The following is a 24743-nucleotide window of genomic DNA, read 5'->3' as shown; positions in this document are numbered from 1 at the left end:
CATAGAATTATACCAGCAATATTACGAACTGTTATCCACTCACCAAAACTCATCATTAGTTTCGCGAGTTAAAAATTGTTTTCGATGCGCCAAAGAAAATTATTAAGAAGCTATAACGTTCTGTATAAACATTCCTTTACTTGTTTAAACTAATATTTATGCGAATTTAATTATAAATTGATATAAACCAATTTAATAACGCTACTATAAAAGCTGTAACTACTAAACATGCTATAAAGAAACTATTGATGATAATACGACGATCCAGAAAATTAAAATATGACCTTGTCATACCATGAAAGATAAAATTCAAACTCTTCGAAATAGTCCATAAAATATCGAGTACATTTGGAAAAGTGATAAAAATAAGTCGTTACCGATTTGTAACAGCTATTTTGCAATATTGGCAACAGATCGCAGTTGTTTTAAAGATACTTTGTTTGTTGGAGAACTGTTTGATCAATGCCTATTTAAAAATCAGGAAAACAAGCTAAGTGAGCAGAGACCTAATACAATTATCTGTTTTAGCATGCTCACAAATAGATAAGTTATTTGAAAAATATCCCGAAGATTACAATAATTTAAATGTGTTTCTGTATCTCCTGATAAAACTGTTACAGTTACACAGCTTTCTCATCAGCTGGCGAATTTCAGTGGCACTCGATCGACAAATCCAACACGGTAAATGCATTACCACCTAAAAACCTTCACTTTCGAGCTCTAACTTTTATTCAACGGCGAAGATCAAGTTCGCAAAAAATATGCCAACGAACTCTATTGTACTTTTACTCGCAAAAATATTCGGATCCCAGAAACGTTCTAGTGGCTTGCGAGCCGTCTCGCGGAATCATTTTTTCGTGCGCGTGTAGTGTGAGGTAGGGGCGGTTATCTAGTACGATATCGAATCAGATTCGGATAAGAATCGATGTTAAATACTGCAGTGGATCACAATCAGCGTCCAATAAACGGTGGTCAGAGGCGCACAGGCGGTAATTAACAGAACAATTTTTTCTCCTCATTGGGCTATTATTTGAAGAGGTAGGCGTGCAGATTTCGGTTCAGTTCAGCTGATCTCTGTGTGGGTTCTGGCGGTTCCGAGGGGGCGAACTGCCAATAGTTCACCGGGAGTTGTCCTAGGAAGCAGTTTGAAACTTATACAGTGCGTTACATCAACAGTGACAAGACATGCACGCTGCACCCGTGATCTGTCTCATTGCCGTTCTCCTGGCAGCAGGTGAGTCGATCTATTTCAGCGATTTCAGTACCTTTTTGGCGTTTTATCGACGCGGTAAGCGACACTGCGGTCTCGGTTAGCAGCGAAACGCGATGTTCCACTTTACTCTTTTATCTTGTGATAAAAAAATGTGGAAATTCCGTAAAACAAAAATCCAATAATTTGACATACAATTTTAAAAATGTTTATTACCTTTTAAAATTCTTCGAGAAATATACAAGATGTTCATGGATGGAGTTGAAAAGAGGGAAGAAGAGACTTTTTTATTTTTCGTTTTATGGAAAAAACTCTTTTGGGTTGAAAAATTCTACTTGTGTATGTAAATAGTTATTTTTGATGCTAGACTGTGAAATGCTACTTTTGCATTCGAGAATGAATACCATTCGAGAATGCAAAAGAAATTCTCAATCGAGTATCAAACAATTTTTCGAAAAGTGTATCCCACAATTCAAAAATTATTAAAAATGTGAAGAAAAAATATGCATATGTCATCTACAATTTAGGTATTGCACATATTTTATATTTATATATTTATATTTATATTTATAATTAAATTGGTTATTAATTACCTATTGTTATAATTTATAATTTTATTGATAATAACAAATAAAATTTAGAATTCATTGATTTTTCTGGGTAGATGTAAAAGACTTTTACGTTCTGTAGATAAAAACTGTTGTTTTGATACCTAATAAATATCATGTAAAAATTAACTAATTAATTGGATCAACTCTGCAAAGAAAAGATTTAAAATAAAATAATTGATTTTATCCCTAACTACGTTAATAAATAATTAGCACATAAACATACAACCATTTTCCTGGCTTTAATATGTACGAAGTGTTGCAGGTCTTTTTTGCCGTAGGTATTAACAATTTAAAAAATTAATTAAAATTTTGGCATTAGGAAATATTCCTATATGATTAAAAAATAATTTTTAACATATTTTTATTTTTAAAAACTAATAAATAATTAAAATTATGAATCAAAAAAATAATTTTTGTGTAGATAAAATAAAGGTATGGAAAAAATCAAATTTTATTGAAGAAATTTGTTTTCAATAAAAAATTTTATATTTCAAATTTTTAGTACTGATAAATTACTGAATTGCAAAAGTAAATTGCTAACAAATTTGGAACAATAACAAACATTTTAATATATTGTCTATATATTTATTTGTTATCGTATTTAATTACTTTTTTATTTATTTTAAATGGATATTTCTGACACACCAAAACATTTTTTTAAATAAATAACTGCGCGAAATCAAGATATATCTCGAACTGAGAAATAGATAATGAAACACATTACACAGTTTACGTTTCGAAAATTTCTCTATTTTCGGTATCAAAACTTTTTAAAAGTCAAATGACTTCTTAGTTCTTCATAATTAAAAATGCACTATAGATTTTTTGACCAAGCACAACCATTCCTCAAAATGTGAAATTTCAGTTCAATTTTTTATTTCTGTCACTGTAAGTGTTAAATGTTGAAAAAACTATTTATTCCTTAATTAACTATCACAGTGTGGTATGGAGTTCTAAGAGTTCTGTATATTTGGATCAACTTAAAACAAAATCATTTAAACTTTAAACAGAATTTTGTAACAATAATAACTTTTTACCATGATTAATACAAATATGAAATTCCATCCGTGGACACAATGTATATTAACCACATTTTAATTTTTAATAAACAAGAAACATCGTAAAATTATAAGAGAAATAAAGTATATCCGTAAATTTGTAGTCGAATTAATATAAATTTTTTCAAAATATGAATACTAATGTAATAATAATAATATAAATAAATGAACTCGAATGTTTACTACAAGAATTCATTCCCTAAAAGCTGGATAATTAAAAAAACTTTGGCTATCTCTAAATTTTCACTTTAGTGATAGAAAGGTTTTAGGTAGAAAATTTTAAATATATTTTCACAGACATTTTTCTAAAAATAAAGTTACAAACAAGCCCTAAGAGATAAAAGATTTGATCTGTTTTTATTATTTCTGTCACATCTAAAAAAAATAACCCCTTGTACCAAAATTGTCAGTCAAAGGATTGATTTTATAATTTAGTTTTGCCTAACCACAGAGAAGTTCGTAAAACTCTAATTAAAATAAAATATTTTTTAGGCGAAACTAAATTTATAAAATCCATTGACAGAAAAATAAAAAAACATCATATTAGGTACCTATATCTTTTTAGATGTAACGAAAGGTCTTTGTTTAATTTTGCATGAAGAAATATTTTATTATTTAGCAGATTAACAAGGTTAACTGCAAACATCAACATATTCTTATATTGCAGGCACAATAAACTATATTGATTATCTCAGAAATAAATGCCGAAGGCGATTGTTGCGCTGCACTTTATTCCATAATATCATGTAAATATATATGACGTATTTACAATAATTTTTTTATTAATAGTTTCATCTTAATCACATAATTACCGATTAATGATTATATTATATGTTTTAAAATATATTTATACTCTTATTCCATTGATTTAAAAAGATACGGGTTATTGTTTACACGTCAGAACTGAGGTTTATGTGACTCATATAACATATCCAATTATAAAAATAAAATATCGATATCTGATATCTACAGGATGTCTTTGAGGAAAACGTCGCTCCTAGAAAGCTTAAAATAGATATCGGAAAATCCAATTCCGTTTACTTAAATTAAATCAAATGTATTATAATTCACTTATCAATTAAAGTAGGTACGTCTAGATTAATAAAACTCGCTGAAAATTTTCCGAATCATGTGACATCTATTGTTTCTATCTGGTCATATGATTCGATGAACTTTTCATAAACAAATCCCCCGACGTGCTGTTATTCATTAAGTTGTATCTTGTGGCCATATAATTATATTGTTTGGATTGCATGGGCCAAAGGTTAATATGAATGAATGTGCAAACACGGGTCGTTGTGATTTAATTTTGTATTAGACACTTTGATGAAAGGATTCGACTAATTTCCTTTCTACACGATGAAACATGGGATTTGAATTTTTATAATTTTATAAAAACTTGCTAATAATCGTTTATTTGCTAAATTTATGACTTATCTCGAAATTTTATATCTTCCAAGTTATATTTCTAATAAACGTAAGCTTTAAAATCGCTTCCATCCTGTATAAAAAAAATATTACGCGTAATGACAATAAAAGCAAATAAAGCAATAAAATAAAATTTTAAACGATTTACTAGTCGGCTATAAATTTCTATTTTCTATCAATTGATGCTATAAAGATCGTATCTAAATACTTATTTATTTATGTGCATAAAATTGTTTACAACTATCACTAAAATTCGCCTTATAAAATCGTACCGAGAAGAAATCTTCAAAGTGCGATACATCGCGAGTCTCATTCCATCCTGCACAATAAACAATATTTTCTTATTGTTCTTCGAGTTGTTCCCACGATTTTTCCATTAATTCCGCCAGAAACAAGAATAAGGCTTATCTTACAGTACATTGAAGTATGTTTGCTCGCATGAGGTACTACAGATCATGTAACCTAATTAATATATAAATATTTATTTCCATCTTGCTTAATTCCTAACCGGCAATTCACCTTGTATCATTTTCTAATTATTTGAAAAATATAATATATAGGGTGTTTCTGAAAAAAGTGCGTTCCTTGAAAAGGGTGATAGAGAGTACGAAAATAAGCAACTTATTAGGCAACTGATGGTCTTAAACATTACGTTTTAAATTGAAAAAACATTTTCAAATGAAGGTGTAAACAAATTTAAAGCAGTCCCTGATGCGTCAGCCAACTGTTCCTTTGATATTGAAGCTGCCGCGCGCCGCAGGGGGAAAGTAGTTTTGACTGTTTAAATGTTGTGCTCGAAAATGCTGAAATTTATTCAAATCTCAGTTAAAAGTAACACAAATATTAAACGAATAAACGAACTACTTGCCAATAGACTATATGGATTAATAAACATGTCAAGTCTCATTTAAATTTTACTAACATAAACACCATATGCCGGCTAAGTAATACTGCAACACACAACTCACGTGCACAAGATGCGCAGTGTCGGTTTTCATTTATGGTTAATTTTCTTAATTACTTTTCTCAGAAACACTTATTTCAGAAACACCCTGTATAAAAAATAAATTAAGCGAAGCTGCATAATTCGTTGAGGGGAAGTGTTAAATATTTTAAATTCCCCCATTCGGTTCCCTAATTGGTTTTATTATTACTTAACTAGAACCCGTGTTTCATTCAAAATAATAAAAATCTGTCTATCGGCAGCCTTTACCTTTACCTTTAACTTTGCGCGATTAATTTTATATAAATATCTTTTTTGCTACGATTCTGTTGCGGTTGCATAACCTTTGAATTAAATTAGATACTATGCCCATTCTCGTGTTTTTGTGGTCAAAATTTTCTTATGAGATGAGTGAATTGTTAAAATTAATTGAAATAAATTTATATGGATTTACTTAATCGTAAATATTTAAATTAATATTTTTATGACATTACAACACAATTACATTTTTTGTTAAGTATTCATTTAAATGACAATTCTTAAAAACGTAGATTCTATTAATCATAAATAATATTTTATGTATGACATAACTTAAACTATCGTTTAGTAGATTTTTCAGAAATTTGTTATGGTCAGAAAACGAATCTGTTTTATCTCCAGATGATGACAACGTCACTTGCGAAAGATCCGTTAAAATGTTTCGACACATTTTTCTAATGATTCTGTCCACTTATGGAGGTCGATATATACCAAGACTTAGGTATATAAACATCCGTTTAATTGACTTGATTGTCCTACAACAAGAAATAATAGAATAATTTATTTAGGTTGTGTGTACGAGTATTTATCTTACACAAGGATAAAAAGTACAATCAAGCACTTGTTAATAAGATCTTTTTATATACTTAACCTCAAGCTATAAGTGGAACGGTAACATTAGAAAAATTGATGACTGTTATCTTTTATATTAAAAAAAAATCTCAAAATCGTAAAAATCAAAGCATATCTGATAAGAAACGGTTTCTACCACTGACTACGAAATCAACAGATTTGGATTTATATACCCAATAAAATGCGCATTCAAAAATCGCCATAGATAATGTTTTAGATACAAGGTGTAAGAAATTTGACTGTCATTACTTCAGCATGAGATAGAGTAATCATAAATGAACAAAAAAGTTGTATATTACAGGGGCGTAAGATTAACAGTTTTCAAAATATAGCGAATATTAATATTGGGGAGTTTCATCATAACGTGACAACAGCGCTTAACTTGCTGATGCACACCACGTGTACACGCGGCAGACTTGTCCTACGGCAAAAATGTAAACAGCTATTATTGTGAAACATTTAGTAAATTTCAAGACAATTGTTTTCCAGTTTTTAAATAAATAAAATACAATGTATCGATTTTGTAGTACGAAGATAGTGTTGTGTTTAAATTTTAGCTCGAATTTTAGTAATTATGAGTCTCTTAAAACTTAACTTTTAATCAAATTATGAATTTGAAAAATATTAATTATATACATATTAACAATAATTTAGGTACTTTAGCAAAATTCAGTAATTTTTAAACACACAGGTACAAAACAAAACTACAACATATGCTCAAAATGTCAACCACCGTTTTCGATGCACGCATGACACCTTCGAATCCAATTTTCGCGCACTCGCTGGAAAACATCTCAAGAAAAGGAAATAGTGGTACGCAAAAAAAAACACTCAGGCACGGTCCAGTTCCAGATACCAACTGAATTGCGTATTGCTAGACAACTGACAGCTTAATACCTCGTGTTATCCGCCGGGCCGTTGTCACATTGCTCGATATGAATTTTAACGAATTTTAAATTTATTACAACGCTAATTATTTTTTAAGTTAAGAGTTAAGCATAAAGAAGTTCAAAAAAGTGATAAACATTATATTTTATGGTATTCTATGCACGGAGTTATGTCAATATTCCTTAATTAATAGAACTTTTGTACATCAAGTTGGAGATTTTGATAATTTTTTCTCGGTTGAGTTTAGGACCCATGTCATATAAGGTTTTTTTTGTTTATTTTAATGTATTCTATCGTGTGTTAAAATTAAGGTAGTCACACTTCTAACACCCTGTATATCTATACGTTTACATATAGAACTACAAATTTATTTTGTTTATAAAACTTTTTGACTAATAACAATAGTTTATTTTCCGTTCGCGACATTACATGTACAGGAATAGTCAAATAAAACTTACAAGCTAAGACAGATTAGGCAAAAGCCACTACAGAATAGTAACACTGTTATTAAAAACTGCTTTAAGGCAATAAATATTCACGTATAATCAGTTTTAATTCGTCAGGTAGTCTGTTGTACGACTTAAGTCCTAAACAATCTGAAGAGTTAGCAGTTATTTTTATTCTAGTAAATGAGATATGAGGGTCCAAACATACAAACACATTTCAAATATAAACAGGCACGGCAAAGTTAAAATTCTTAAATCTTTAAAAATTTCTTTAAATGAATAATGACTAGGAACTCCTGTCGTACATTTTAATAACCTTTTTTGTACAACAAAAACCTGACAATGAGCAGAATTTCCCAGAAACAGAGTCCATACCTGAGACGAGAATCAACTTTTGTATAGTGTAAACAGCGAAGTCGTTCAATAGTTAAAACAGACCGCAAATTGCCAAACAGATATGTTAGAGTTAGAGAGAAGAGCTTGCTTATTAAAATTTCACAGTGAATATGCCAATTCAAATTTTTGTCTACGAGTATATCAAGACCTAAAAATGTCACTGTTTCATCAGCAGTACCTAAAAGCTTATTATCTATGGTAAAATTTAATATACAGGGTAATTTTTGGCCTTAGGCGATTCCGAATTACATTAGTTTTTCAAGTTCAAGTGTCAAAAATAGCTTACGTGAGAAAAAATATCAAAACCAATATTAGTTGATAAATTCTTCGATATTAGAATAACTAATAATAAATACTAACTATGTCGACACTAAACTAATCTGAAATAGTATAGGATTTTCTATTTCTTATCCTAACACCGAAAAATTTCTTAACAAGGATATGATTAACCTGCAAAAAAAAAACAAATATTTGCAAATACACCACATTCTGATGAAACCTCAAAATAAATAGATGAGCCACAAAATTCCCTTTACATTATTATCGATTTGTGGGAATTAGAAATGCAAGGTAGCTGTGTCTACTGATAAACTAAGTCAGACTCTTAGAATCACAATTAACTTAATCAGTTTAATAGTGATTAATTCTATCTTGGTATCTCAATCTAAGTCTTAATGAACGGTAGCATAGTACAATAGACAGAGTAAATTTATAACATATGATCTACTTTCTCAATGCCATCCTCTAAGTGTGAAATGAACAGTAAAAGAATACTTAAGCGTTTCTATTTGTTTTTATTATTAAATATGCACAGCAAAAAAAAATAATTTTGGTATGTTTTCGATTAAACGTTCGTGCACATCTATTACAAATTAAGTTAAGCGAAAAAATACTAAGTTCGGTAAAATTACCTGAAATACTCGTATACATGTAAAAATTATACCGAAAGTTTAAATACAAACGATTATGAATATTCAAAATTTCTAGTGTTATATTTAACTGCAAAATTGCAGAATGAATGATTGTCTCAAGTATACTTACTACTGTCTTTTCTCAAGTAAACTATTACTGTAAACTTGAATTTTGATAAAAAATTTGTGGTGCATAACGCAATGCAACATTTCTGTAAATAATTTTGGGAGGAAGAACGTGTTTACGAAATAAGCGGGGGAAGTTTTTGTTCACAAACACATTCCAGTTTCACAAATCATTTACTCATACAGTCTCTGAAAGATTTGGACAAAATTTTATTACATATTCCTAAGGTAAAAATATGATATAATTCAAGTTACCTTTGTTCAATATTTGATAGTTTTCAAGCCAAGATACGGGGTGTCAAAGTTATAATTTTATTTTAGTTTGTCTTCAACAACTTCATACTTAATTGTAGTAAATAATAAAACTTGATATAGGGAAGACCTCTTGCATCAGAAATTGAAATGTGGTCTCGAATTTACTGTAAATTATTAGAGGGCGCCACCGTCTGTATTTTACACGCATTTAAATTGTCATAACTTTTTTCTGCCCTAATGTATTGAATTTTTAATAAAAAATTCTTATTGTCCGACGTTTTTTCCAAAAAAAAAAACAAGGTATACAGTATGTATTTACAGTCAATTAAATTATGGAAATTTATCTTAGAAAGTGGAAAAGCTTGAAATGGAAATGCTTAGGAAATCGAAAAAAATATATATTATCGCCTAGAAAACGTACAAAAAATGCAGACAAATACAATTTAAAACACAATACATTTAAAAGAATTACGTACCAAATAATGTAACAATTTGTCGCAAATTTTATGGGTAATAATTACTTTAAAATCAGTCAAGAAATAATTTTAATTTGTTTTTTGAAACGTATATTAATTTTGTTTTTTCTTTCCTCACCTTTGGTTTTATTATTGGATTTTTTTCCTTGAAACAGTTTTCCACACTTCGTTGCAATATAATGAGAGGCAAAAAATCGTTACTTCAATTCAATTTAAAAGACTATTTTAGGATTCATTTTAAATATAGATTATAACTGAACATGTTTGTTGTTATTACCAAAGGTGCAAAAACCAGAAAATTAAATATTTTAAAATGTTTTCGCCTCGTTATTCAAAGAAAGTGTTATGAGCAGATCAATTAATTTAAGCACTGCTCTGGTAGTACTGTTTCGGTCAAAAAGGTTATACGAGTATAAATCAGAGGTTAGCACTGAACAGTTGCATTATATTGATGTAATTAACACATTCATCAAAACCTATGCGGAAATAAATGCACGCAAAAGTTTCCCGGATGTCTAACACATCCACAACGAAAAAATTACGTTTTTAAAATTTCAAGATAATCATATTGTTTATACTTGGCTGCATGATTTTATTAGTGTTTTTAAGGAAGTAATGTAGTAATTAAGATAAGAATAGAGATTCAAATTTTACAGAGAAATTAGTAGTCGGAAAAAAGAGGTTTTTCCCAGAAAAAGAAACGAGAAAATTAGGAAAAATTAAATTTTTGTTAAAACCTAGAATATAAAGAGAATCTAGCGATCTTGCCAACATAAACAATATATTAAGTATTATATAAAAAATAATAATTTGTAAGTATTAATTTACTTAAAAAATTAGCAAACCATTTTTAAATATATTTGGAATTTTTGGCTAAATTTTAATTGTATTAATTTATTATGACTGAATTTAGATTTTCATATACAGGGTGATTCACAACTTATCCAAAAAACTTGGGAATAGATCGTCATGAAAATGGAGGTGTAAAAATTTGTTTGTAAAATCCTTACAGTTTCCGAGAAAAAAATTGTTGTAGTATTTTCAACCCGGACATCGCTGGGCTACTGTAATCGTTAGCGTCATTCGCGTTGTACGTTGTGAGCAATGCGCTCTCTCTCCACGTGGCTCCATGCCATTCCGAATCCTGAAATCCGATTTACTAACGTTTTTGCGATAATGTTTACATTAGTTTTTCAAATGTCAAAAATGGCTTACGAGTATAGCAATTCGCAGTTGATGGATATCGTTTTACTTTATGGTGAAGCAAGACAACATTTGTATTAGTTTGCAGAAATTGGGTAAGACGGACCCAAATGTGTTGAAATTTTGAACAATTGTTAATAATTAATAATAACAATAGCGGCAAAAACAGTTGAATATGCTCGTATAAAATAGGTGTTATAAAATTTTATTTATTTCTTTTCTTGGGAAAGAAATCCTTTCAATTTTTTGGCCGTTAATTTTTTATTACACTTTGCCGCCGTGCCGATCGCCGACTGAATGCGTTGTCTTGTGCGAGGTCAGGTTTTACAGTGGACCAGTTTCCAGTGCCGTGAAGAAGTGTATTTTTAAATCATTTTCGAGCTGCCCTTTTTGATTTTTTTTTACAAAATTGTATTTCTAAGAGTCCCCTGTACATTCAAACATTTTTTTTATAAGTTCTGATTCACCCTGTATAATAAAAATCAACCATTAAAAAATCCAAACAATGAAAAAGTTTCTTTTTTATTTTTTGCTACTTTTATGTCATACTGAGTGTTATTTTTGTGATCTAATTAATAAGAATTTTTTATTAGAGAAAACAATATCTCCATTTATAATATCCATAAATATCCATCAAATAAAAAAAATGTAAGTGGACCAAAGTAAAAATAAAATAACCACAAAAAAATGATTTTTTTTAAATGTTTTTTTTTAATTGTAGGGAACTGATATTTTGTTTCCTTCATTGTACATTAAGAAAAAAATAAGATTTTGTTGGTTTAAGTAAAGTATATTTACGATTTGACAATTTGTAGTTGAGTTCTACTAATTTGAAATTTAAGTGAATTTATTAAAATATGTTCTTTTTTGTTTTTTTGTATATTCCCATTGAGATTTATTCCAGAAAAATATGCTATGAAAAACGTTGTAATAAGTGTTTTTTCAAGTGATTTTTTTCGAGTTTCTTCGGTTTTTAAATTTTTTCGAATTGCTAAATCTCTATTTAAAAAATTAAATCACTACTACAAAATTTTTTAAACTCTTTTCAACATATAACGATTTTCTAACGAAATAAATTTTTTCAGGACCTGTTTCTGCGGGCTCATGGACCTATCAAGATGAACGTAAGTATTTAATTTGAATTAAATAAAAATATTTACATATTAATTACACGAGTTGTAAGAATTTCAGTTTCAAATTGCACTTTTGTTGTCCTTCTGTTGACGTACATAGTCAAATTTAATGACTATTTTTATTAATTTAGCCATTAAAACTGGATGTGAAATACGTATGATACATAACAACCTTCTTTATTTTGACGAACTTGTTTCTTAAGATAAATATAACAAAATATTGTACCATATTTCATGGTCTACCAGTTTTTTTGTTTACGTAGGTAATAGTAAAATTTAAATTTTATGATTTTCACTGTACTTTCAAACAACATGACTTAAGAAATTTAATCCTTAGGAAGAAGAAACATTAATACTATCATGGTTAAAATAATATTTATCACTATGTTCAATTTTTGTTATATTTATGTCCAATTTGTTTCATATATTCTTTAACCTGACTGTTCACTAATTTTTGACCCCTTATTACTTCAATTATTGTCCGACTGTTATTCTTGTCATCTGTGGTAAATAGGTGCTGGAAAAATACAGTCTTGCAACATTTTTGGCACTGTTAACAACTCGAGTCTAAAATAAATCGGGTAAATGAACGAAGCAATAAAATATTTTGGAAATATTAGTCGTGGGTCATAACCACGTCACTTGGTGCTCACAGCAATAAATTCGTTAAATATTAATAGAACTATAATCTGATTATGCTTGTGGATGGCCCAGATCTCAATCCTTAAATAAAATATTTGAACATTTAATTAGACAAATTTCAAGAATTAGTACAGATAGCTTCCTTCATGAGGGATACTCCCAATTACAAAGATTGCTTTTAATTTTTTTTCTCCAACGTCTAACTTCCTTATATAGAAAGACCATACTCCCAATTAATGCACAAAGAATGCTTTTGAACAACAACTTTTTTTTCTAAACTTTCTCATAAAGGAAGTTATGGCTCTGTACTCATTTGAAGTAGAATACGCTGTATAAGTATAGAACCGTTCTGCAGGTGTATCCATAAAGATAATGTTTCGTAGTGCTAATGTGGTGTCAATTAAATTAATGAGATAAGCGTTATCAACAGAACCCTAGCTTTATGCAACCAATCATACTTCCGGTCCCTAAAAGGTTTTAATTACAATTAATTATCCCGAATTAAACGCGATTTAAATTTTCCTCGACCACTTCGTAAGCCATAAACACAAACTTATCTGCAGATTATAAGCGGAATGGTCATGTTGATCGTTAAATGCCATCGCCACTAAAAAATGAAATAAACAAGTTCATTCCAGAGATAAAGCTACTTTTATAATAGAAGGTTACAGAAACCTACACCAACATATTTACAATTATCATTGGACTAAGTGGCTCCGCATCGACGCTTACATTTTGGCATAAAATCAAGTCTTAAATAACTATTAAAGTACAGACCGGATTAGCATGGAACAATTAACATATCCATGATAAAGGGTGTCCCAAAATTTACGCAAGAAGTAATTTTAATAGAAAACACAGGTTTTCAATTGATTCATAAAGTATGCAGTATAAGGTTATGTACGGAATAGTATATCGGGTAAATGGCCTCCACGGCTTTGCTGGCACATACGCACTGTTTTGTCGAAATTTTCCCTTCCATTTTGCATAAATGCTGTTGAAATTTGTTAATACAGCGCTCAATTTCTTCCTTAAAGGCATGGGTGGTCAAGGGCCTGTTGGCATAAACCTTAGAATTCAGAAAACCGCAAAGAAACTGCATTAAATCTCATGATTTGGGCGGCCAATTTTGCTCACCAAAACGGGAAATTACACGACCAGGAAATGACTCATGCAGTAATTGAATTGTTTCTAGGGCTGTATGGCATGTGGCACCGTCTTGTCGAAATTACATGTCGTCTACATCTATATCTTGCAATTTAGGCACAAAAAACTGTATAGTGAGCACCATTAAATTTTATTGCTTGATCAGCCGCATTTTCTAAGAAGAATAGTCCGATGATGCTTCCACCCCAAAACCTGTAGCAAATAGTGACACGTTGTGGATGCATTTGTTTTTCAACACATGTTAAAATGAGTCTCTCGAGTCTCTGAAGATGATTTTGTTTGAAAAATAAGCATCGACTTCTATAATCCACTCAATGAACTCTCTCCGCTCTGCGTGTTCAGTAGGCTTCAATTCTTGAGTCAATTGGCCTTTGTAAGCATGATGTTACAAATCTTTCGTGAGAATACCTTGTAGAGCTTCTCGAAATGACCAATTCTTAACCACGGTGCCGAATTGATGTTCCTGGATTCTCAGCAACACTCTCACGAATTGCTTCGACGTTTTGTGTTAAATGACTTGTTGATGGATGGCCAGAGTGTTTAATAGGTCCCAATACACGATCAAACAATTTGCACCACAGATGGCGTTGCGCAAACATTTCATGTATGTCTTGATTGGAGCTGTTGCGCAACAGTTTGAGTAAATTCGAGCTTGTTTGAAAATTATATGACCATCGCGTGACTTTCTCAAACAGGTTTAAACGTGTATGTGGACGTTTGGAGGTTTTGTACAACGTAACAAACGAATAGTGTCATACAACTAGAGTTGTTCGAGCGGTTTTAAAAAATAAGTAAAATGGCTTTATCTACGGTTGGATATAAAGAATTTTGGGGCGAATTTATACAGATGTATCTCGATTTACCCGAACTATATATAGAAAGTTAAAAGTGAATTTTATAAAAATCGAAATTTAAAAAGTTCAGGCTTCCGTAGACATTTTTAAGAACAAAATTAACGATACCAGTCAAGCGCGAACAAACTGCTTAAAAATATAAAAAATCGCCTATTTTCAATAAATTTGTATCATGTATATAATCACCAAGTTGTACAACATTATGTTGTACAACAAAAGTTTGCGCAAATTGTGCAATTGTGCAGTTTGCGCAAAGTGTGTGTGAGAGAGACATACAGTATCTCAGTACGTACTGTCTCATTCTTCGCTACAACGACGGGAGCCCTGCGGAAGCCAATGAGCGCGGGCAGTCATTTCCAACCAATCGCGTGCGTGCTAGAATGAGACAGCAAATACTGAGATACTGTATGTCTCTCTCGCACACTCAGCCACACTTTTCGCAATGGCATGCTACCTGCAGTAATATATGCTCGAAGGTTTAAGATCACTAATTGATCCAGATACTATTCCGACAATATTTTGTACGAAAATTACGAAGTACAGTTGCCAAACTTCTATTATTTTTAATATATTGTCCAACAATGGCTGTCGGCTGTCTTTTTTTTTTTCGTTCGGCAACACTTTACCGCACAAATGGCGCAAAATTCAAATCTTGCGTCAGTTTTGGGACACCCGATATAAGTGTCAAAGCAAAAAGGAAGCTCGTATAATAACTCGGCGTATCAGTGGTATTGACTACATTCACATAATTGCGTGCCATTAATCTGTTAAATGTTTACAGACAGAAACCAACATGAAATGAAAAGTAAAAGGAAATTTCTGGGGTTATTTATTTACTGTAAAATATTATATTTGTTAATTCTCATTTCCTATACGCTGGTATTCCAATAAAATTTATATCAATCACTGCCAGCGGAACAAATTATGAATCAGTGTAGGGTCTTGAGCAGCTCAGCTGGTTATTTTATTAAATAATCACGACATCAACAGCTAGATAATACATTTCATTGTCCCGATTATCCACTTAAAAAAAAATGAGTGCGACGCCGTTACTACACTTTGGATGCGTGACGTATGACAATAATTGCCCACCAATTAATTTAATTAAACAATTCTGCAATCTAAATGGCACACGTGAATGTTAAAATAATGCGTTCTTATCATTGTTTTGAAAATGATTATTTGGTGTACCTATCTACGAGTACACCTGAACTGTACTGCACAACGAAGATAAAATTCATGTACTAGAGATAAAAAATGTTTAATATACAGGGTGTAAGTTTGAATTAGGTCATATTTAATACTGAGGCTACCTTTGATCTTCAAAAACATATACTATAAGCTTGTTTTCCAAATTCTGTCATGATGCATAGTTGTCAAATGTCATCTTTCCTGCTTCATATAAATGTCTTTCCAAATATCAAAAATAGAATTGACAATGATCACCTATACACCATATCGTCGCTAAAAACTTTATAAAGATATACACTTACATCAGACGTTGAATATATTTAAATTTTACTATCAAATTAATAAAATATAGCATGCACTACGCCAATTTTATTTCGATTCCGGTAAAAGCATATTACATTCAGAAAATCGCGAACACAACCAAACTTCCCGTCGTATAATAGTTTTCCTTTCGTGCGTATTTCGCGGTTTAATTTTGTTGCTGTTTTACGTTGTTTTTAATTAATTCAGCATCGATTAAGCTGATGAAAAAATAAAGAAGAATAAGTAAAAACCTTCTGTGTTTTGTTTAAACTTTTATTTTTAACAATATCTGCCTACCAATTGTTTCCTTCGTTAGAATATGTAGAGGGACCGTAGGATAGTTCCCCTGAACTAGTTCAATGTCATAGGTCATTGACACAGAGATTCACTAATTGAACACGGTGCGTTAACAAAAATAATAACAAGTATTATTTATTAAAGACTTTCAAATTATTTTAAAAAATAATTCAAATATGAAACAACAATAATAGTTATTTTAAATCATACCTATCCTCATACTAATATAAATTACAAATTAATAAAAATGCAATTTTAAAAAATACCATGAACTGTTGGTTTTTGGCCGTACTGACTTAAAATATACAGGGTGTCCCAGAATGACGTATACAACGGAATTCCACAGATTCATGGACTCAAAATAGGCAGACCTAGGCTAATTCACCTATATCCTTTCGTTTAGTCGATGGATGGCCTGAAAGTTCGGGAATTTTTTTTTAATTTTGTAAATAACTCGAATTATTAATCGAATTTGATTATTTTCGGGGTGTGAACTTTTGCTTTCAATCTACATATTTTGGTCTTATACAGATTGTTTTTTAAACCCTACAACAAAATTGATGTATGGTGATAATATTCGTTCATAACTTATTTCTTTTTCGGGCAATAATGACAACTATTTTTTATTTGATAGGTGATACAATTTGAAAGTTTTTGGGCCTCTTGTAGAATTTTGATTAAATAAGCGCTTTGGTTTTTTTTTAATGTCTACATTATCGTGCCACCCATATTATAATTCTTAACAAAGTGCTAGTAAGCACTGATTTTGTAGATTGATTGTAATTTCAGTCTGATCTTTAAGTCACTGTACCTTAGTGAGTGTTTACGACGATATTATATACCACCTGTTACTTAATTTTTCGATATGGATACACACACATACGATAAATTAGAATTATTTGGGGAATTTTATTTAAAATTTTTGCAAAACACATTTCACTGTATATGTCCGTCAGTACATGAACCAAAGATTCCTTCGGCGATGGATCGGTAGAGGGAATAACGATCCTATTAACTGGCCTGTACGTTCACCAGACTTAACACCTTGCGACGATTATTATCTTTGGTGCACACTGAAAACAACAATGTACGCTTCCACATCCAATACTAAAAGAGTTGTGTCTCGTTTCTGTGATGTGTTTTTTTATATCCAAATTGCCATAAATGTTTTAAAAGATTGCCCTCAAGAACTGCAAAGGGCGTCCTTTAACGTTCTTCGCCGAATTAACCTTTCTTGTAGAAACAACGGTGGTCATTTTGAACGGTCTTTATAATAAGTTGTACTAAATTTAATAATATCAACTTTGTTACTTTTATTTCCAGCATTTTTTATTGTATTTGATTGTTTTTACTAATTATTTCAATAAAATCAGGAATGTTGTAAAAAACTTTAATTCGTCGTATGTGTGTGTATCCATATAGAAAAATGAAGTAACATGGCATATCTTATCTCCTTACAATTGACAGGTACAATGACTTAAAAAGATCAAACTGAAATTACAGGCAACTTACAAAATCCGTGACTACTAGCACTTTATTAAGTATTGTAACATGGGTGGCAAGATAATTTAGACAATGTCTACATTATGTCTAATTTTATTTTCACGAACTTTCAGGCCATTTAGCGGCCAAACGAAGCGATTTCGGATGTAGGTGAAATAGTTTCACATTAGTATTCTGGCAGACGAGTACCGTTACCTAAAAAAAAAATGACATTCGCTTAATGTTACTTCCTGCATAATAACTTGTTAAATTGTTACCCCGGCAATATTTTTTTTAAATACCTAATTTTTTGAATGATGCGATAGATTAAAGGTATTTACTTTCCATTTGGCTTCCACCCAGACCTAACTATAAAGAGACAGAGTTGTTCGTTGGCACCGAATTTTATTTATGTCGAATTGAAAAATAATATCTGTAACACCTAGGTTATGCTAATAAGTTAGAGTGGGGGAGGTGATTAGTAGTTGCGTCAACTTATAATTATCCAGTCTTAAACTATGACATTTTTTCATTCGGGGAATCTTTAATGGAGTAGATTAGATACCGCAACCTCATAAATAGATAAAATAACTATTTACGGGTTTCCTAGAAATATATGTAAAAACTATTTTTTATGTAGTTAAAAATAATACAAATAAACAAACATTTTTTAATGTTATTAATTTGTTACAAAGAGAATGTCCGGATCGAAAATTATCTTTTTTAATATTTTGCACTTATTTACGATCACCCTGTATATTATACAGTGTAATTATTTTAAAACCTGACAGGCCAACTTTTTTATTTGAAGTTATAAACTAATTCCAAATGCAAAGTAGTAGCAAATAACTTGCTTAAGAAACACTTGCAAATAATGCTTTCCGGTGTTGCCAGATTTTTTCAATAGCTACTAAAACAATATTTTTTTAAATGGCAACACCATATTTTTTTAACATGATTTGACTAATCTTCTTTTTTTAACAAAATTTGACATATTTTTAACATAATTTGACATTAAAAATGTTAAGTCACATTTCTTTATTTTGGAGTAGCCATTTTAGAACAATCATCAAAACAACGAAAATAATCTGTAGTCGGCAGCAATTAAAAGAAGCTAACATAGCAATAGTAGGTATTGGAAATTAAAAAAAAAATTATGTTGTTTGAAAGGAGACATCATTAATGTGCTGTCATTGTGTTATTTGACTGCTGCTTATTTGTGTATAAAAATAACGTTTTAACTCAGTTGCTAAGATTATTTTGAGCCTTTTGCGGATTTTTGGGTACACACTACTAATAGATTTTGTTTTACCAAGTTATTTCTTAAAAACTCCGGATTTGGAAAAGCTTATCTCTACATCTGCACCGAATTCATCACACACATTGTTTAGATTTAAGCCCCCAACATGAATAAAAATTAATTCAATTTTCTCTTTTGGATTAAATAACTCATTCTCTTCAATAATGATGGCTAGTTTCAAACAACACAATTTTTGTTTAATTTCCAAGGCCTACTATTCTAATGTTAGCTTTTTTTAAATCTTGCCGAATGCAGATTTTCGTTGTGTTTGCTGATTGTTCTAAAACGGCTTTCGAAACAACACGTCTGAATCTGGTTCAGGCTGAGGAAGTACCTACAGTATTGAGGGCCATGAAGGCTTGCAAAAAAATGTAATAAAATTTCCAGAGCCGTACTTAGAAAAATAAAGTTGACGATGGTCCTGGAAAGACGAAATGTTACATATAAGAATTAATTATGCCATTCGACAGAGGGCAAAAAGTTGACATGAGAAAGTATTCGTTCTTCTTTTTTCAATATCACTTCAAACAAGGCTGAAATGAAACAAAATCGGATTTCCAAAATTTAAGTTTTTTTCAAATATTTCGAAAGCTAATCAATCATGTTGGCCTTGATTTTTTGGTGGCATAATGTTAGTCCCCTGATTACTCAACTTTGCTCCCATTTAAGCTAGTTCGTACCTGTTACCGTTTCTGATATGTTTCTAACAGCTTGTATAGAAAAGACTTGTCCCTGCGATTACAAAAAATCTAAAAGATACAAATTTTTGTAATCTTCAAATTTGGTTTCATCTCATCAAAATCTATAAGAAATTATGAATCTGATCTAAAAACAAAAAAAAATGTTTGTGGATCTGTGTAATTCGTCCTGTATATTTTAAAAGGATAAAATATGATTTTTTATTTATTACAGATAAGATACTTCATTTGACAAGAAAGCAGTTATGTGCGGTTAATAAAATGAAGATTATTAAAACTATTTTATGTCCCTATAACTGTCTTCCTTTATCGTAAACACGTCTAAAACTACGGGCCCAGATTAATTCGTATTATTTATATAAATGTAAGCAGATTATAAAGAGTAGAATTGGCACGGAAATTATATTATTTCAGTAAGCCGCTGATATCTTTAAACAGCCGAACAAATAATCGCTATGCCGACGGTGTACAAAAATAATTTTGTAGTAGCTGGACTACTATATCATAAAACTAACCACAAATTGCTCCTTTACAAAAATAAATAAAAAGCTGAAAACAAATACTGGCTAATAATAATTTTTAATGATATTTTCTAGAGCACTGGGCACGACAGTGTCAAGAAGGACATTTGCAGTCTCCAATACCTCTCTCGTTAGAAATAGCCAAAGAAAAGGAATTTCACCATCTCAGACTACAGGGTTATAGCCAAACAGTCAAAGCAATTTTAAAAAATAACGGCCATTCAGGTAAGAATTTATTAGGGGATAAAAAAAACACGTTTCTATCTAATTAATTTTGTAGGTTTATGTTTATTAATTTGAATGCTTTATTTCTATTTTCAGCTGAAGTACGACTTGACATTCCAGAAGACCAGAAACCTATAGCAAGTGGAGGTGGATTGGCAGGATCTTACCAACTGGACCATTTACATTTCCACTGGCAGTCCGAACATACACTGGAAGGTCACAGGTAATAATACTGATCCTGAACAGGAAATTTTATTTTATTTCTTTCACATTTTATTCTCGATTGCTGCAACTTGAAACGCCGAACTTGACATTAAATTAAAATAAAAATTGCTTTAACGGTGTTTATTTTATTTTCTCATAAAACCAGCAATGAACTAATGTGTATTTTTCTTAATTAAAACAGTAACTTGCACAACCTCGTTATTTATATGCATATATTTCCTGTTTGAAGCACGTTTAGTACATGTGATCCTATTGTTTTTGAAATTGGTCCAAATCGCCTTTGCTAATTTTAAAACGTGCTACTTAATAAACGTTTTTTACCTCCAATATAACTTTTCTTTATGTAGTAGTACACAGTAGATACATTTAAGTTCCAAAAATGTATTGCATTACAGGTTTCCTCTAGAACTGCATTTGGTACACTACGGTAAAGATTATGGAAGCCTATCCAACGCTGTAAGGCACCCTCAGGGAGTGGCAGTTTTTGCCGTGATGTTTGAGGTAAAAAAAAAAATAGGTTTAGCTTATTTTAGATTATAATCATTACGAAAATTTGTGAGTGCAAGGTGTTGATAGCAAACATCAAAACCATAAGTACGAAGTCATATATTTTAACAATGAAACAAAAGACTTAAAACAATTGGTAAAAATTTAATAAATAACTTTTTTATGAAAAGAAAGGGAATACCTCTAAAAACAGGTTTATGTATCTTCTAAATGAAAAATATATTAATAACAATGGTGTACGGTTTGAATTAATAATTTTAAAATTAAATACAAATTTATACAGGGTGTTCCTTAATGATATGTGAATATTTAAGGGTATGATTCTACATGGAAAATTAATGATAACTTTGTAAACTATGGTCCAAAAATGTTCCGTTGCGAAAATACAGGATGTTAAAATTTTAGGAATAAAAAAGGAATTAATTAATATTTTCCAAACCGCTTGAGATATTTCAGTGATATTTAGTATGTACTGATAGTTAATAAAGACACAAACATAATTTTTAGCTCTAACAAGAGCCTGCGAGCACTGAAGAAGAAAATGGTACGTTTCTTCCCAAACAAAATTATTTTTGAAATCCCCATTCAATTCAAAAGATAAGAGCTCTTGAGAGAGAGAGAGTTTTTGTCCTGCAATGCGCCGGTCTTGAGCAAAAAAAACTCAACGAATTATTAATAATTTAATAACTAAAATGAAATACATTACAGATTGACACCTGCGTGTAATGAACAACAACATGCAACATTAACATAACATTACAGATGATATCAAACTACTAACTAATGCAAAAACAAAAAGGGTCAAAAGAATTTCCGAAATTTTTCCGTGATTTTTGACAGACTGTATTTAGGTGAGAAATGGTCGTATCGGGAATAAAAAAAAGCATTTTGAGGTTCTAAGATTCTAGTTTTCGGTCGAAAGGTCTAGGTCTAGGTTTTTAGGAGCTACGGTTATCATGCAATTCAAAACGAAAGCGCGACAAAAAAATTTTGCAAATCCAAGTCCACGGACTTGGAAAAATTTTTTTCAGCTAAGCCATTGCATGGACCAGATAACTTTTTTTTAAATTTCGATACGACCATTTTTATCGAAATATCGGACTTTTAATAGAAAAGGATCCTTTTGTCTTCAATCATCGATATATCGGCGACAAATGATCGTACAGAGAATTGAAAGGCAGTTTCGAAAACTGGAATAAATTTCCTATAACAGCTACCGCCAACTTTTCGGAAATTTTTTTTTTTTCATCTTACGAATTTTAGAAAACAGGAAAAAAGGGTAATTTATGGTTTTTTAGAAAATTGACGGCTAAATTAGAAATATTCACGAAATAACTAATGTTAAGCTTGACTTTTACAGTTCGATATACCCAGAAGTACCCTGTGAAATTTCATTTCGATCTAGCGAACCGTTTCTTTGTTTCAGTCAAACTTTTGAAAAAATGAAAGGGTCACGTTTTTTGACCTTAAACACTTCATAATCATGATTAAAATGGAAAAAAAATTGTTTTGAGGTTTTCTCACATTTTTGCCGCAAATAACGTTTAAATTGATGAAAAAAAACGAATAAAAATTTTACTAGTCCGTGGACTTTTTTGTCATGTTATTTCTTCCTAAAGAATTTCGACCGAAAGATCTAAAAACTAGAATCTTCGAGCTTCAAATTTTAAATTCCCGAAACGACCATTTTTCACCTAAATACAGTCGGTTAAAAATCACGGAAAAATTTCGAATATTCTTTCGAATTTTTTGCATTAGTGTATTACAAAAATTGTTGAAAATGACCTCCTTCACTTAATATGGATGCTTCCGCCTTGCTTCTCATGAAATTGCGCACTCGTTGAAATATTCTCGGAGTATTTTATATTTTATCCATGCTGCAATTATTCTTTCTCTTAATTGCTCTGCAGTATTAATGGGACTTGTGTACACTAGCGTCTTAAGATGGCCCCATAAAAATAAATCTAAGCTATTGAGGTCAGGGGATCTTGGTGGCCATTCCTGAGGGCTCACCGCGGCCAATCCAATGATTGAGATAAACAGTTTGTAAATAATTTCGAACCATTATTACACTAAAACGTGCTGATGCACCATCGTGCAGGTACCACATTTGGTTTCTTATTGCTCTCAATCTCAAGCTGCAAAGGCAATTGTTCTTGAAGGAAATTACGGTAAGATTGTCCGCCAAGTCGCAGGAAGAGTGGTCGAATAAAGTGTTCACCAATGACTCCTGCCCATACATTGACCGGAAATTGGTGTTGGCATGTGGATTTTCATCCGCGCACAAATGATTGTTGTGAAAATTTTAAATGGCATTTCTTGAAAAATTAGCCTCGTCTGTGAACAGAATGTGTGATTCAAATTTTTTTACTTAAAAACTGCGCATCGCAGGACAAAAGCTCAATTTTAATTACTTCTTAATTTCTGAAACGAAAGTATTCTTTCCGATTAACACCAATTCATTCTCCAGCTTTCTCCTGACGACGACGAGGAGTTCCAGCCCTTGCTCAACATCATAGCGGAATTGCAAAACAACGTCGGCACGCCAAGGCAGTTGGCAGAGTTCAACGTAAAAAATTTCCTTCCCAGGGACACTGCAGGGTTTTACAGATACGAGGGATCGTTAACCACGCCAGATTGCAACGAAGGCATCCTATGGACAGTCTTCACCAACACCATTCCGATTTCCGCCAAACAGGTAACTAATACTTCACATCTTTTGATTCCTGTGGTGTTCCACTCGCAGGATATCTTTACGGTTTCATTATTATTTCAATTGCAGGTGAAGATTTTCGAAGCAATGCACGACGATCACAACGCTCTTCTCGAGCATAACTACCGGTCGCTGCAGTCACTGAACGGCAGAGACGTCTACGTCAAGATTAGCCCCATCAGAGCCAGTGCCAAAGCGATAGAAGTGCCATCTATCTTACTAGTAACTTCCCTTGCTCTCATCTTCAGTTTCCTCAAATTTTAATCGCCTGAAGGCGTTCTAGTCGTAACATTTCTAAGGGAGGTTAATGCTCATAAACAGTCGAACATCAAGCGTATGTTAAAAACTTTTGAAGGATAGTACAAATTAACGTTAGTGTTTCTTAGTCCATAAGAAGTAAACTAATTAGTTTGTATCGTTGAAGGCGGTTGAAGAGAACCTTGGTTTTTTTTATGCGTATAAAGCCACGGTTTGCTGACTCGCGTCTGTATGAACAGTTTGGCCGCCTTGGTGTTAAGCGTACCAAATTATCTTCCAAAGCGCATGCCATATTAATCTGTAACGATTTACCTGAACTAACCATGTCGATAATTATAAGTGTAATATTTTTTTTACCGTTGTAACAATAAAGTTGTTGTTTTTA

At 31.3% G+C, this 24743-nt stretch overlaps 1 protein-coding gene across 1 annotated transcript; it reads left to right on the top strand.

Annotated features, from left to right (window-relative positions):
- Window positions 1-891: 891 nt before the first annotated feature.
- LOC108912389 (putative carbonic anhydrase 5) lies at window positions 892-24743 on the top strand. The gene is made up of 7 exons (XM_023455577.1): window positions 892-1234; window positions 11928-11966; window positions 20506-20655; window positions 20752-20878; window positions 21276-21381; window positions 23858-24085; window positions 24170-24743. Exons 1-7 carry the CDS (start codon window positions 1186-1188, stop codon window positions 24362-24364), a joined length of 894 nt encoding a protein of 297 aa, XP_023311345.1. The 5' UTR covers window positions 892-1185; the 3' UTR covers window positions 24365-24743.

This window comes from Anoplophora glabripennis, unplaced genomic scaffold, assembly GCF_000390285.2.
Source record: "Anoplophora glabripennis isolate ALB-LARVAE unplaced genomic scaffold, Agla_2.0 scaffold645, whole genome shotgun sequence".
In the NCBI taxonomy this organism is placed as follows: domain Eukaryota; kingdom Metazoa; phylum Arthropoda; class Insecta; order Coleoptera; family Cerambycidae; genus Anoplophora; species Anoplophora glabripennis.
Note: the sequence above shows the minus strand (reverse complement) of the source record. Positions and strands in the feature narration are given on the sequence as shown.